At 33.9% G+C, this 15,853-nt stretch overlaps 1 protein-coding gene across 1 annotated transcript; it reads left to right on the top strand.

Moving 5' to 3' along the window:
- Window positions 1-8,159: 8,159 nt before the first annotated feature.
- Window positions 8,160-9,847, top strand: LOC109802946 (bet1-like protein At4g14600). Its single transcript, XM_020364376.3, has 4 exons — window positions 8,160-8,498; window positions 8,584-8,704; window positions 8,784-8,840; window positions 9,265-9,847. Exons 1-4 carry the CDS (start codon window positions 8,437-8,439, stop codon window positions 9,424-9,426), a joined length of 402 nt encoding a protein of 133 aa, XP_020219965.1. The 5' UTR covers window positions 8,160-8,436; the 3' UTR covers window positions 9,427-9,847.
- Window positions 9,848-15,853: the final 6,006 nt, after the last annotated feature.

Raw genomic sequence — 15,853 nt, 5'->3', positions numbered from 1 at the left:
TTCATAAATTCATAATTTTTAAATTTTAGAAAAAAGTTAAAGAGGGGTCTATGGAACTAACAATGTCTGATTTTCAGTCCAATTCCACTATAATATCTTGTTGAACAAAAGGTTTTGAGCTTTCTTTTCTCTTCCTTCCTTTCCTTGATCAAGAGCAATTGACGTAAAGGAAACTTGTTTGATCTCTCACGTTGTATATGTTGATCTTCCTCTGTTAGCTCATGCTTTTGGTAAGCATTTAATATGGAATTGAAGGTGGAACCCTAGTATTCTTTGTTATTGATGTTCTCGGTGAAGAATGGAAAAATTGATAATTTTTGTTGTGCATTGTTGTTGCATGTTGCTTTTCTTTCCATTTCTTAGTTTTATGTTGCTATAATTGGTAGAATTTGAGTTGCATGCAGGATTTGTGGTTCGCGATGAAAGGATTTTGTGTTGTTAAATGTTTTCTTATAAGTTATTGAACTTGTTCTTGGGATATTCATGTTCTTTTGGGTTAGCTCGTTCAGAGCGTCCACATGGTCACTTAAGTAAGCAAATGTAACCAATTTAGGAGTAGTCCTTGACTTGACTTGCTTAGAGTATTAACTTAGGCGCTTGAAGTGAATTTTGGTGGCTCAGGGCAAGGCATCACTTGCTTAAGCGAGTTGAGCCCCCTTTCCAAGGGTGTTCTCTAGTTGAGCTCGCTCTGGGTGCTTAAAGTGTTATTTCACATTTGGAACTTGTATCTTCTTAATATATCTTGTTGTATTGGTTGATTACATGAAGATTGATGATGATTGAATCTAATTCATAGTATGTTGATCTATGATGATATATAGTGAAAATTTAAGTTGTTTTAAGGTTAATAATAACTCATTATTTGACATCGTGGGTTGTTAAGTTGCAATAAATTATGAGGCATGTTGTATCGAGTTGTGTATGATATGTTAAAGGCATTTTTATGTAGAATTTGTATTGTGGATGCATGATGCATGTTGTTGAGTTGTGTTGTATAATCATGTTGTGAGCTATGTTGTTGAGTTGTGTTGTTATGTTGAGTTATTAAGTTGTGTCGTGAACTTAAGATTAGAGGAAAAATGTTATTTTTAAAAGTAGATATATTTCATTGTGTCGATGTGTTGTGGTACTTTGACAGTCCAATCGTTGGAAAACTCTTTTTAAGTATTGTTGTTTCTTAAAATGGAGTATTAAGTTTCCTTAAGATCCTTAATTGATATCGTATGAGGGTTAGGTCCAGCTATACTAATATAAAATAAAAGCGACTAATTTGGTAAGATATGAAGTTGAGGAGTAAAATATTTAACTAACTATGGGAAAGGTGTCTAATATCACAAGGATGATTAGTGGATTGTACTCATTGGTGACTTAGTTAATGCATGTCAATGTAGTGACAAGTCCATACCTAAGCTATATTATTCCTAACGTCGAGTACTATACTTTCCTAATTTAAGTTGCAAAATTTGAGAAATCACATTGTATTATGAATTGATATTCAAAATTGATGTTAACCTAGCAAGCAAAAAATACCATGATGTTAAAATTTTATTTAATGAGGTCAAGCCACTCAGATTGTTCACCTGTATTATAATAGATCTCTTAGTTGAAATGTGTGACGACACGTGAAATATGTGTTGTTATGTGTTGTTTAATTGTTGAGTTGATAATATGTTATGTCGAGTAGTTGTGTTGTTAATATTTTGTGCCATGAAGTTGTTATGTTGTGGGGTTGTTGTGCTATTAGGTGACTATACTCTTAAGTCAAAGATATTCTGTGTTGCTATTGAAATAAGTGAACTATTGTGTTATTGTGTTAACATGTTGTAGTGTTGTGTAAGTTGAAGTGATGTTAAGTTATGTTGTGTTGTAAGTTGAATGTTGTTCTTATATTGTTTTGAGTTGCTACATGGTTCTTATACTATATTGATATGTTTAAAAGTTATTATGTTGTTGATAAAATCGTGTTGTCCATATATTGAGTTGTAAATCTAAGTTGTATGCTGACATGTATTGCTAAATTGGGCATTAGGTCGTGGTACTATTGTGATGATGAAGTTGTTTTATAGTTAGCATTATCTGTTTCTATATTATGTTAATTCTTTGTATCAAAGGTTACTCTTACTTTTTATTGTTGTGAACTACGATGATTATACTTGTTATAAGAGTAAGATATGATTAGGTTGAGAGTAGACTTGGTGGATAGCCATGCTAAAAATGGCTTTTATGTCGTGTTTAGTAGTTTTGATACATGTTTTAGACATGCTTGACCAACGTTAGGACTTTGTGTTTTCAGTATTTTATACTAGATGTATATTGGTAAACATATATTGATATGTATGTATAGGGTTTTGTTGTAACCCCATAATGGATTTGATTTTTTAAGTAAAAAATTGGCAAGGTTTGTTTTGTGTTTTTTGCGGCCTATACATGTATGTGTTGAATGAATGTTCAAGTACCGTTGCATAATAGCCATAGTTTAGTAGATTTTTGTGTGTGTTCCACTACATAGTGTTGTATTGTACTAAAAATAGTAACTTATTAGATTGTTACAATTATGATGATATTTACTTATCATTTTTGAATTTTAACTTCAATATTATTATTTAGATTAAATTATAATTTTAGTCCTTTTTTTATTTTTAAAATTTATTTGGTCATTTATTTTTTAAAATATTTATTTGAGTCTTTTATCTCCTAAATTTGAGTTAATTTGTCTATATTGAAATAACTATTATATTCAATTTTGAGACATGATTTTCTTGACTGACTCAAAACTAGAAATTCACTTATATTAAAACGATTAAATATAACTAAATTTCAAATAAAAAAGTGTTATAAACATAATAAAAATTATATAAAATAATTTTTAAAAAAAATAAAAACATTAAAAAATATATAATTTTATATTATTTTATAGTTGTTTATGAAATATATTTTTACACAACTTTCACTACATATAAATCATTTGGATTTGAAGTCATCGAATTTTTTAATTTTTATATAAAAAAAATCTAATATTATAAATTTTATGTTTTAAATTAGTTAATAATTTATTCAAGTTGTAAAATTGAAAATAATTATTATTTTAAAAAAGTTAAATTGATTCGAATATAAAAATAAAAAATTAAAATAAACCCTAATTAAATTTCATTTTCAAGAAATCCAACCTTGTAATAAGGAGTTAATGAACCATTAATTCCCTTGTACAATATTATTGTCCTTGTCATATATTGATAATGCATGCAACATATTTTGACTTACACAGTTACAGCTGAATGTCTTTAAATTACTTCCACATTCTCCCCCTCCTTTAACGTTATCGTTATTTAATTTCAAAGTCTTATTAATATGCTTTCCTCTTTTAAGATTAACTAATTCAATATCGGTCTTCTATAACAAAATTAACACGTAACATTAATAAAGAGATACCGCTTTATGGGCATATATCAATGATAACTTCCTTATCATCTTTTAAATTTGTACACGTAACAAATATATGATTAAATATATAGAGAGAGGATAAATAATGTAGACATCAATGATATAAAAAAAAAATTATATGGATATTTTACTATAAATTTATGATTTTATAATTTTGTTTGGTGAACACTGAATTATGATGACAACACAGTTTAAATTCATGATTCATGCATATTATTTTTAATATTTTATCACTGAGTCAATCATAATCTTAGTGATTAATTTTTTATAATAATTATTTTTAAAATAATATTGTTCTTACCGGAAATTTGCTGTAGAGATGATCCTCCGAGTAAGATTGGTGAGCCTCCTTCGCTGGTACGCTTGATGTTCCAAGATGGGGGTGGTACCTGCAAAAGAGACTCCGATGCTAAAGTCAATGTTTGTGGGTGTATGAGTCTCGTATAAGTAATGCACGTACCTTTGTGTGTATTAGGGTTTTGTTGGGCCTTAGGCCCAAGATCAGTTTATGACCTAATTGGATAGCGAGTCGATGTCGCCTAGCGCGTGTCCGAGGTCACTCCGCGCTGTGATGTCGAGCTCAAGCTCGGCATAGCGGTACAGATAGTACACTAGCCCCCCGAGCTCCGAAGACCGTAGGTCGAGGAGTTAAGACCGAGCTTGACAAGGGGTCGTGACTTTTCGCGTACGCCTATTTGTCATGACGCCATGTGTCATAACCGTCACCTCGTTCCCATAACGCGTGGACAGCGCGGTGATAAGATTGTATTTTTATTTGTTTGATGACGTGGCCTCTTTGGGCCGATGTGGTGTTCCGATGTCCATGTTTCATGGTCGGGCTGAGGAGCTCGACAATAATGAGCTTACTGCTTGGTTAGGCTGGTAAACCTTTGACCGAGTCAGCAGATTGGTGAGGGACAAGTCGGCAACTCGGCTGGCCAGTACACTAGCCCCCCAAGCACTCACCGAGTGATGTAAGAGCAAAGGGGCTTCTGAGGAGTTCCCAAATTTGTTGTTTGAAGGTTCAAATTCGACCTTGTTAAGTAGATGTGATCTCAAGGTTCAGACTCGACCTTGGCATATCAAGGTTCGAACTCGACCTTGGTTAAGAAAATGATCTCAAGGTTCGGACTCGACCTTGGCATATCAAGGTTCGAACTCGACCTTGGTTAAGAAAATGTGATCTCAAGGTTCGGACTCGACTTTGGCATATCAAGGTTCGAACTCGACCTTGGTTAAGAAAATGTGATCTCCAGGTTCAGACTCGACCTTGGCATATCAAGGTTCGAACTCGACCTTGGTTAAGAAAATGTGATCTCAAGGTTCGGACTCGACCTTGGCATATCAAGGTTCAAACTCGACCTTGGCATAAGGTTCGAACTCGACCTTGGTTAAGAAAATGTGATCTCAAGGTTCGAACTCGACCTTGGCATTAAGGTTCGGATTTGACCTTGACATATCAAGGTTCGAACTCGACCTTGGTTAAGAAAATGTGATCTCAAGGTTCGGACTCGACCTTGGCATATCAAGGTTCAGACTCGACCTTGGTTAAGAAAATGTGATCTCAAGGTTCGAACTCGACCTTGGCATCAAGGTTCAGATTCGACCTTGACATATCAAGGTTCGGACTCGACTTTGGTTAAGAAAATGTGATCTCAAGGTTCGGACTCGACCTTGGCATATCAAGGTTCGGACTCGACCTTGGCATATCAAGGTTCGAACTCGACCTTGGTTAAGAAAATGTGATCTCAAGGTTCGGACTCGACCTTGGCATATCAAGGTTCGAATTCGACCTTGGTTAAGAAAATGTGATCTCAAGGTTCAGACTCGACCTTGGCATATCAAGGTTCGAACTCGACCTTGGTTAAGAAAATGTGATTTTAAGGTTCGGACTCGACCTTGGCATATCAAGGTTCGAACTCGACCTTGGTTAAGAAAATGTGATCTCAAGGTTCGAATTTGACCTTGGCATCAAGGTTCGGATTCGACCTTGGCATATCAAGGTTCGAACTCGACCTTGGTTAATCGTCATGGTTAATGTGCCAATATCGAAAATGTATGGGAATGGAGTTGCTTTGTTGATTTATTTCTGAGGGGTGCCTCATTAAAACCTTCCTTGGCCAAAAACCCTTTTCTTTAGTGGGAAAAAAGGCTGAGGAGGAAAAAGAGTACATCCCCTGAATTTACAAGTTAAGAGAAATAAAATTTGAGGTGGGTGGAATTCCAAGTTCCAAATTTTCCTTTGGAAGGGTCTGTTCTTGCTTCTCCCCGTAATCGCCAAACAAGGTCGCCAACTTTAAATGTTCGTGGCCTGACCTTGGTCTTGCTTTTCTTGTGGTTTGTCGCGAATTGCCTTGCGGAACTCGGCATGCTCCTCCATTTGGATGTACCCAGCAGCGCGAGCTCAGAGCTCGTCCATGTCGGGAGGAGGTCATCGGCAAAGGCTGTCGACGAAAGGTCCTGGCTTCAACGCCATGAGCATGGAGTGCAGTGCGACCTCGGGGTTTAAGTTACGGATTTTGAGGAAGATGCCAGCGAAGCGCTCCATGAATGTCCTTAATGGTTCGTCGTCACCCTATCTGAGGATGGCCAAGGCGACGGATGTGATGTGATGAGGTCGGCTCGTTGCGTATTGCGCCGTGAACCGTTTGACCAGGGTGTCGAAGCTGTCAATTGACTCGGCAGGTAGCTGGGTGTACCAGTTGAGCGCGACCCCTTTGAGCGAGGTCGAAAAAACCCTACACAGAATAACATCGTTATTGGTGTAGAGGTTTACCTGTGTGGTGTACAGGTTGATGTGCTCATCTGGGTCTGTCGTGTCGTCGTAGCGGTCGAGGTGGAGAGGCTTCCATTCGAGAGGGAGTGGCGTCTCCATAATGCCATCCAAAAAAGGATGACGACGAAAGGTTGGTTGATCCCCCGCGAGATGAGTATGAGCATTGCTGACCTCATGGGCCGATTTGTGTGTCAGTGCATGAGATCGATGCGTGGCAGGCTTTGGAGTCGGTGTCCTATGCGCTATTGGCGGTTGAGAAATCGAGTGCCCCTCTTCCTCGTTTAGGTGACTCGATTGAGGGGGTTGATCAGAGGTGCGCCGTGGTAGCTGAGCGCGGATATGCTCATTCTCGACGCGCAGCACCGCTAGGTCTGCTTCATTGGCAGTTCGCATCGCGGCTAGGTCAGTTTTGTGCTTGGCATGCATGTTTTACAGATCGGTGGTGTGTTGCTGCCGCATCTACTCGACCTGCTCGATCAGCCTTCTCAATGCTGCTTCATTGTCCATGGTAGTTGCGTGATCTAGGTCTTTTGTTGCGCGTCTGCTATGGCTTCTGGTAGAAACCATAAGAGTGGCCGATAAGAGCTGTCTTGATCGGCCCCACGGTGGGCGCCAAATGTTCTTACCGGAAATCTGCTGTAGAGATGATCCTCCGAGTAAGATTGGTGAGCCTCCTTCGCTGGTACGCTTGATGCTCCAAGATGGGGGTGACACCTGCAAAAGAGACTCCGATGCTAAAGTTAGTGTTTGTGGATGTATGAGTCTCGTATAAGTAATGCACGCACCTTTGTGTGTATTAGGGTTTTGTTGGGCCTTGGGCCCGAGATCAGTTTATGACCTAATTGTATAGCGAGCCGATGTCGCTTAGCGCGTGTCCGAGGTCACTCCGCGCTGTGATGTCGAGCTCAAACTCGGCATAGCGGTACGGATAGTACAAATACTAATAATAATTTTTTTTTATTAATTTGTATTGTAATCTTTTTACACTAGTGCATGATGGTAAATAAAAAGTAAAGTCATAAATATATACATCTCATTATAATTAAAAAAAATATTGTATGAAAACATATTACTATTTTTTATCATTAAATATTTTTTTTATATAAATTTAGTAGATATATATTGTTAGTGTATTTTTTTTTATATTATCAACTAAAAATATATTTAATATGAATTTTAAAGTAGTTATTATAAAAATTAATAAATTTATTATAAATATGATTTATTATTGAATAACAATGACATTTAAATGGTAATTGTATATATTAATTATTTTTATTTTAAACTTTTTTTACTTATATGAAAATTTAATTCATTATACTTTATTATATATATTTTTAATTATTTTCACAATTTTTAAATTATATTTTTATAACTATTTTTTTATATAATTATAACCATTTAATTTAAAATGTTATTATTTATATTATTGTTATTATAAAAGTTAATAAAAATTAATATGCGTGTCAATGTGTTTGACAAACACGAGTATTCTCTTGAAATAGAGCTTGATTTATTATTAAAAAATATGTGCATAAAGTTGTATTCTCTTTGTATTTTGGAGTATAAAATGACAAAATTTATTTATTATTTTGGGTTTTTATATTTTAAAATTATAACTAATATAATTCCGCTAAGGGAAATGTGTCCGGATCAACAAAATATGAAATATATAGTTAAGAGTTGAATTTGTTTTATATATGTTTATGCTAGTGTGTATCTATCTATATTTATATATAAAAATGATTTTTTATTTTATGTATATAATTTTTGAACTATTTTATTTTTTATTTTTTAAATAATAAAAAATAATATTAAAAATTAATTATTTTTGTAAAGTTAATACTTAAATTTGAAATCTTAAAATTTGAGTGTTAAATGTAACATTAACTGATTTAACAAATTTTTGATAATTTTTAAACAAATACAAGGATACAGAATTTCTCGATCCAATACTATATATAAAAAGTATTTGTTGGATGTGATGAATCCTGAATACAAAATTTTGCCAGGAAATGGCTTGATTTAAAAACAAATTGTGATGCGTTGGCATACAATCGTAACTTGCAATGAATTCAATGTGTTAAGGAAACTTTTAGAGCTGTGAAATTCATTCAATCGTAACCTGCAATTTGCAAATAATTCAATGTGTTAACTCATTTCCCCATTTTTGTGAAATTCATTGAATTCAATTGGAGGGGTTTCCATCTTCCATTTCAATGTCCTTCAATTCTCACAGAGGTGGCTCCTTCAACGGTGATGTTGCTCCTTATCGATCCAGGTCATTTTATTATCTCCCTCCTTCTTTCTTCTATTCCTTACATAGAATAAGAGAATGGCATCAATTGAATTTGCGAAAATTGCAGAGAGGGGCTTAGCACCCGACCCATTGCAGCCTCCGATGAAATCCAATTGCGTATTGATCCCGGCGTCGACTTCGACGACGAAATCACCGGTCTTCGTGGCCAAGTTAGAAAATTGAAAAATGTATTTTCCTAATCCCTACCTTTTGTTCTCTGATTCCTAATGTCCTCGTACAATACAATTTCATGCGTTTCTGCCGCAGGTTGCTGAAGATATTGGTACAGAAGTCAAGTTTCAGAGAGATTTTTTGGAACAAGTGGTATGTGGTTTCTTCAATAACCTTTATTTTGCAGTTTTTTTTTTTTTTTTTGTTATTTATTTGCTTGTTTCAAATTTTGGGTATATGATTTAGGCAAACGGTTTTGCTTTTGAAAATGTAATTACTACCTGTGTTTAGGAAAGGTTTCTCAATGAAATTATTTAGGCTCGATTTCTTATAATGTTGAGGATGTTAATGTTGATATAATATGATATGTCCGATGAAAATTTTGTCCAATATTTTTAAATTTTCATGTTAATGGGATTTACTACTCTCAGAATATGAGTACAGAAGAAAATTCATTAGGCGTGTTTCTGTTGAGTGTTGTTTTGTAGTAATTGATCAGTCATTGTTACATTGTATCCTTTTCAGCAAGAAATTATCCAACTGTCTTATTAATATTATGGTTGTCTCTGTTTTATAGCAAATGACAATGATAAAAGCTCAAGCTGGGGTGAAGAATAATTTAAGAAGGTTGAACAAGAGCATCATCCAAAATGGTTCCAACCATATTGTTCATGTGATTGTTTTTGCATTAGTTTGTTGCTTTATAGTGTACTTCTGGTCAAAGATTTCCAGAAAATGATGGCTCGTTGTCAAAAGATTTCACTCAAGGTCTTCTTTAGATTACTATGATGCCTACTTTTGTTGTACAGAAAAGCTACCTGTTGCAGTTTACAGTTAAAAATTACCCGGCTTCCGAGTTATGTTTCTCGGTCGAAGCAGTAGTTCTGTAAAATAGAAAGGATAATTTGTTTGTTTAATAGATTGCAAAATAAATATCAGGTGAATATCTGATAAAAGTAGAAAATAGCAACCTTGAACTTTACTTTCTTGATGGCACGAGATGAGAATCTGGTTTGGATTAAGCCTCAATGGTGAAGTATGTTGCTTTGTTTTTGCTTTCACTGGTAATTAAATTGTGTGTACCAAAAATTACGAAACATTGTGTGGCGGGAATAATTCTTTCGGGGGCGTAAGGTACGGTAGTTTTTTTTTTTTTTTTTTTTCAAGAATCATATATGAAAATTATAAATTTTGGAAATTATGATTTTTAGATATGACAAAATCCATCTTCTTCACTATAAATGTTTTTTAAATGAATTATAAATGTTACAAGAGAATCACACATTTTTTATTACATTAAATATGCAAGTAAATAAAGTAAATGTGATATTTTTATTACATTAAAATAATTATTAGAAAATGTTAATTTCTCATCTCATTAAAAATTTCGTATAAAGCATTTTTGATAAACAGTGTTTTTTGGTAATATTATTTTTTAAATAATAAATCAAACATAAAATGTAACATTAAATACAAAATGTGTATTAATTGATTTTATCTTATTATATAAAGTTGTTAACATTTTAAATGCAGAACATATTAGTCAATTTTTTTTGGTTAAAAACAAATTAATAATAAGGTTTTATTATAAAAGTAATTATAATTAATTGTTGATTAAAATTATATAATACATAATCAGTTTTAATTAGGTGCAAATATATTTTAATAACGATATAAAGATGTAATCATGTCTTATTATGTAAAATTTATTATGTAAAATTGTTAACATTTGTGGTAGTTCTAATTTAGTGATAATTTTTTTGCTCAAAATAAGATATAACTCTTATTTCAGACATCTCTTTAATTATACATAATAATATTTTCTTTAATCATACATAATAAGATTTTAGAATTTGAATATTGTAAAGTGAGAGATATACTTTAGAATATAAAGTGTACTTACAATTATTGATTACAAAATTAATGATTAAGATTTGTGATAAAATCAAATTATTATAAAATAAAATAAAACATAATATTAATTGTTAATTTTTTAATTAATATTTATATTGTACTTTATTTTCTAAAGTGCAATTTCATTGTAACGACACGATTTAGTTCCTACACTTTATTGCACAGTTATTAGTAGTGGAAAACATCTAACTTAATACTATATATATATACAAACACTATAACGTATTATATTGCTCGCATATAAAGGAAATCAACTAAATAAATAGTTGTAATATAAATACAGTAATCCAACAAATGTAAACTATACATCAGAAGTTATCGGTCAAGCAACTATGTTGTCTATATAAATCTACCACCATCAGATAGTCAACAAAAGGTCCTTTAGCTCATGCACCTTTGAGTGGCCACCACAACAACACTCCAACGTATCACTGCCTTGCTTCTATACTACATATGATTATTGTAACATCCCGAATTTTTCTACTAATACTACAAATAATTATTATTTATTTTTGTATTTATGAAGATTATTTCCTTATAATTATTTTGATTAATTAAATGGGTTTAATTGAATTTTTAAAGGGTTTTAATAATAATCATTTATGAAAATTATTTTTTATAATATTATTAATTATGATATTTTATTATAATTATTATTTGAAGAAAATCATGTTTTAAATTGTATTGATATTTTATTTTAATTTGATATATATATATATGTTATTTATTTATTTATTAATTAGTAATTCTAGATTTTCATAGTCCCGGAACGGACCGTTCCAACTCGAGCATGCATGGGTAAAATTTCAACCCAGAATGGGACGTTCCACTTTGGGAACGGGCCGTTTCAAATTTGATTTTAAAGAAAAAAATATTGACTCAGAACGGGCTGTTCTGGTTTTGGAACGGGTCGTTCTAGGAGAGGCTTTTGTACATGTTTTATGTGGCCAGAACGGACCGTTCCGGATTCGGAACGGGCCGTTCTGGCCAAATCCTAATGCCTATAAATGCGTTCCGATACTCCAGAAAAAGACATTTTTTTACTTTTGACCCTTTTTCTTCTACACTTTCTGGAGACCAAGGAGAACCCGGAGGAGGAGATCCTGCTTCAGTTTCAACCCCTGTTTATCGAGGTAAGGGGGGAGTGAGAAACCTCGCTTTGGGTGTGAGATTGTATGCTGGGTAGTGGGATTGACCCTCAATCCTCTGTTTGTTGTATGTCATATTTTTCTTGTATGTTCCAATTACTTAATTAATATGCGTGTATGAATGTAAACTTTGTTTAGGCTATGATTGTGGAATTTGGTGCTTCTATGGGTTCCTACGGGAAACCCTAAGGGAGTGCGTTGGTGCTTGTATGAGTAAATTAATTGTGATAATAATTATATACGTGAATTGTCTTATTTTAAATGTTTATTGCATAAATTGGAACGATTTATGGGTTCTTGAGAGAACCCTAGGAGCAGCAGACAAAATAGGAATATTTCTGTTTTGCCTTCTGTCTATTCCGTTATATTCCATATTAAAAGAGATGTGTGAATATGTGTTTAATTTTGAGAATAAACAAGTTTTGATATAAATTAGAGTGTTCTGTGAGCTCCTGTGGGAACCCTATGTGAAAGAGACATATTTCTAATATTTTCTGTTTTACCTTCTGATTATTCTGTTGTATTCCTTGTTGTATGAGATGTATGAATATATGTTTACTTTCGCAAATAGATGAGTTCTGATATGAATAAAAGTGCTCTGTGAAAATTGTGAATATGATGTGATAATGCGAATGTGATGATGAAATGTAATGAGGAGATGTGATGATGAGATGTGTTGAGACATGATAATGTGATATGAGAAAAGCATGGAGTCTTGATTGACATGCATCATATGCATAAATGTTTTTAAGGGTACGATATGGAATACACCGCCAGAAAAAGGCCCCCTAGTGTAAAAGCTTTGGGGATTAGTCCTTGGGGATAACTCGGTTTGGAAGTCTCAGTCTCGCCCATTGTGTGCATGGGATGTATCTTGCGCGGCTTAGCTATCCCGATGAGACTCTGGTAATATGTCCTTCTAGTGAGAGTGCGCAGAGGGTGTGACCCGGCATGTACTCCTAACTACTCTTCGTGTATTGCTAGCGGCAATATGCCATGTGATGTTTTACTGACGCCACATGCATGATAATATGTAGTCCGTGTCCATGCATGTGCATTCTTATTATTAAATGATGATAAATTACTATTTGTAATGACTTGGATGATTGGATAAGCTATTGTTGTTGATTGATCTATGAGGTAACTGTATTGTTTGTGTTTGGCTATCCGGCGTATATTTCTACACTGTGAGTCAGAGTGAGATGTTTCTCACTCGCTTTTCTCATGTTGTTTTGCTTTGACTATTATACAGGTGATCATCAGTGTGAGGCTGTAGATGTTGGTGATGAAGCTTATGCTTCTATGTTGAGTTTTGCTCTGATAGGACATGTGACATCGGGACATAGATAGGATTAGTTTAAGATGTTCTTATTAAATTATTTTGAAAATTTCAATTTTATTTCTTTGTAATTTTACCGGCATGTTATTTGGATTAAGTTTATGAATGTGAACTCTTTACCTTTACATGGTTGGAAATTTGGTTTTTAATGATGAAAAATTTTATTTTTTTTATAATTACTGTATATGTATGTTGGGGTAGAGGGTGTCACAATTATCGTAGTCCACACCATATAAAAACATGTAAGGGTAACATAGAATAAAAAAAACAACATAAATACATCATAAGAACATCACATCATCATCTTATCAACAACACAATGATAGAACATCATAGTATACAACACAACGATTTAAATTCAACACAGCAACACAGGTCATCACGATTCAACGTAGCATATGAACAATACAATTGACTCAATACATCATATGCTCAACACAATAAAAATATGTGTCGTCACACATTTCAACTAAGAGATCTCCTACAACATAAGGTGAGTAATTTAAGTGGCTTGACCCTATCAAACCAACAACATAGGATGACCTTTTTGGGCTTGCTAGATTAACAACAAATTGGATAAAATCCACAATATAGCAACTCAATTTCTTTGATGTCGCCACTTAAACAAGGAAGTATAATACTACTATCACAGTAGAATAGTTGGGTACATACTTATCATGACATTAGCTAACTTAACCAAGCCTCCTATGTGATTAGCCCATCGACTACACTCCCAATACTACAACCTTTCGATACTCAGTTAGGAATTAGATTCTCGACTCCGTACTTTACTCGATTGGTCACTTGTAATCAGTATAACTTGATCTAACCCTTATATCGTGGTCGTTTCATACACGTGTACCTCGACCGTACCCACATATGGTACCAACAAAGTTATAGAGGGGAAACAACACAACATCCACTTTAAGGGTCAACTTCCCAAAAAGGATTTTTTTTAACAAAATTGGGCTTTCGAAGCACCATAGCACAATAGGATATGCAACTTTCAAAAATTTCCCCTTTAGTTCTAAGTGGTCAACACAACTCAACAATACATCAACTCTTTACAAATTCAACACAACAACAAAATCAACATACAACTTTACATCTCACAACTCAATCATCAAGCAACTCATATTCAACTATTTAATCAACATGCATCTCAACAACACATCATACTTTCAACATAACTACACAATCAACACGCAACTTGGTCAATGCACATCTTACAACTGATCTACTTCTCGCCTAACAACTCATAACAAAATCATCACATACTACTTCATCACTACAACTCATTCATCATGTCTCCATTTAACAACTTAAATTAAGTATTAAACATTTCACCAGTTATAACATATCTCATTCAACAAATAACACCTAGCGCTACACACACTATGCCTGATGCCATTCAGATAGGGAGCTCTTTGTCTCATCCATGCTCGTTGTTATACAACCTGCACTCAGCATGGCTAAAGCATAGGCTCTTGAGTCCCCACGCCTGGTGTGGTAAAGTACCACACTCGGCCCTACCTCAAGCAGAGAGTCTCTGCCTGAGTCTTGCTCGATGTCACCACCTCGACGCCCGATAAAATCCAGATAGAGAGCTTTAGCTTAGTCATGTTAGGTGTCACTCAACTTTGGGCTCAACATCACCAAGTTAGAGAGCTCTTGAGATTTCCACGCCTGACGCCATTCAACCACACTGGAGTAGTCCAAATTTGAGACAAGTCTCTCTCTTCATTCCCAACATCACCAATCCCTGCACCCAACATGATCGAGACAAAGAACCTCAAGTTAGAACAACATCCAGCACCTTGAAGGCGTGCCCAACACAACATTAGAATTCTGCATATGCAAAATTTGATTTTGAGCCACCACATGCAAAGCAGCAAAAATCCAACACATGCAACAAGAAACAATGATTCTACTCAACATAAGCAACTCAAATTCAGCTCAAGAATCAACATCCAGCAACAATTCAACTCAAATCACCACATTCTCCATCTAAGAACATAAAAACCCAAATTTTCACTACTCAAAATGTTCATTTTAACTCCACCATTTCAAATTTTAGAGAAATTCGTGCATCAACCACCCATGCATCAATCAACAAATAAACAACTCCACTTGAGCAAAAATATAGCTTTGCTTACCTCAGGTAGCTTAGTTTCAAGGTAGAAGAAAATGAGGATTGGGGCTCCGAACGAACTCAACTACTAGATTCAAGATTTCCACCCCTTGAATCACAACAAAAAAGCTTAGAAAATTTGGAAAGAAGAAGAGAAGAAGATTGAGAGAAAAAGCTCACGGACCAGAGACTTTCTCTATATAATCCTCTTTCTAAAACACTAAGGGAAATGAATTTATGAAAATCTGTTCAAAACAAAAACTTTATATACTCTTCCCTCCGAGGTTAAATTGAGTTTATGCCCAAAGAACCCCTTTTCAACACTATTAAAGCTCTAAAGGGATTCTGAGAAGCCTCCTAACTCTAACAACTCAACTTAATAGCATAAAACAATTAGGAATAGTATAACACTATCACAACATACAGTGATACATTCTTCACTTAAGAGGAGTTATTATTTCAAATTATAACCTCACCTCTTTAATCCCTTTGAAATTTTTTAAAAAAATCAATTCATATTTACAATTAATAAGAATTATAATTTAAACACTATTAGCTATAATATATTATAAATATGTATTTAATTATACTAAAATAAATTAATTTAATTATATTGATTTTACTATATATTTAT

Source organism: Cajanus cajan, chromosome 6, assembly GCF_000230855.2.
Source record: "Cajanus cajan strain Asha chromosome 6, NIPB_CcT2T_4, whole genome shotgun sequence".
Lineage (NCBI taxonomy): Eukaryota > Viridiplantae > Streptophyta > Magnoliopsida > Fabales > Fabaceae > Cajanus > Cajanus cajan.
This window is presented reverse-complemented; position numbering and strand designations above follow the sequence as displayed.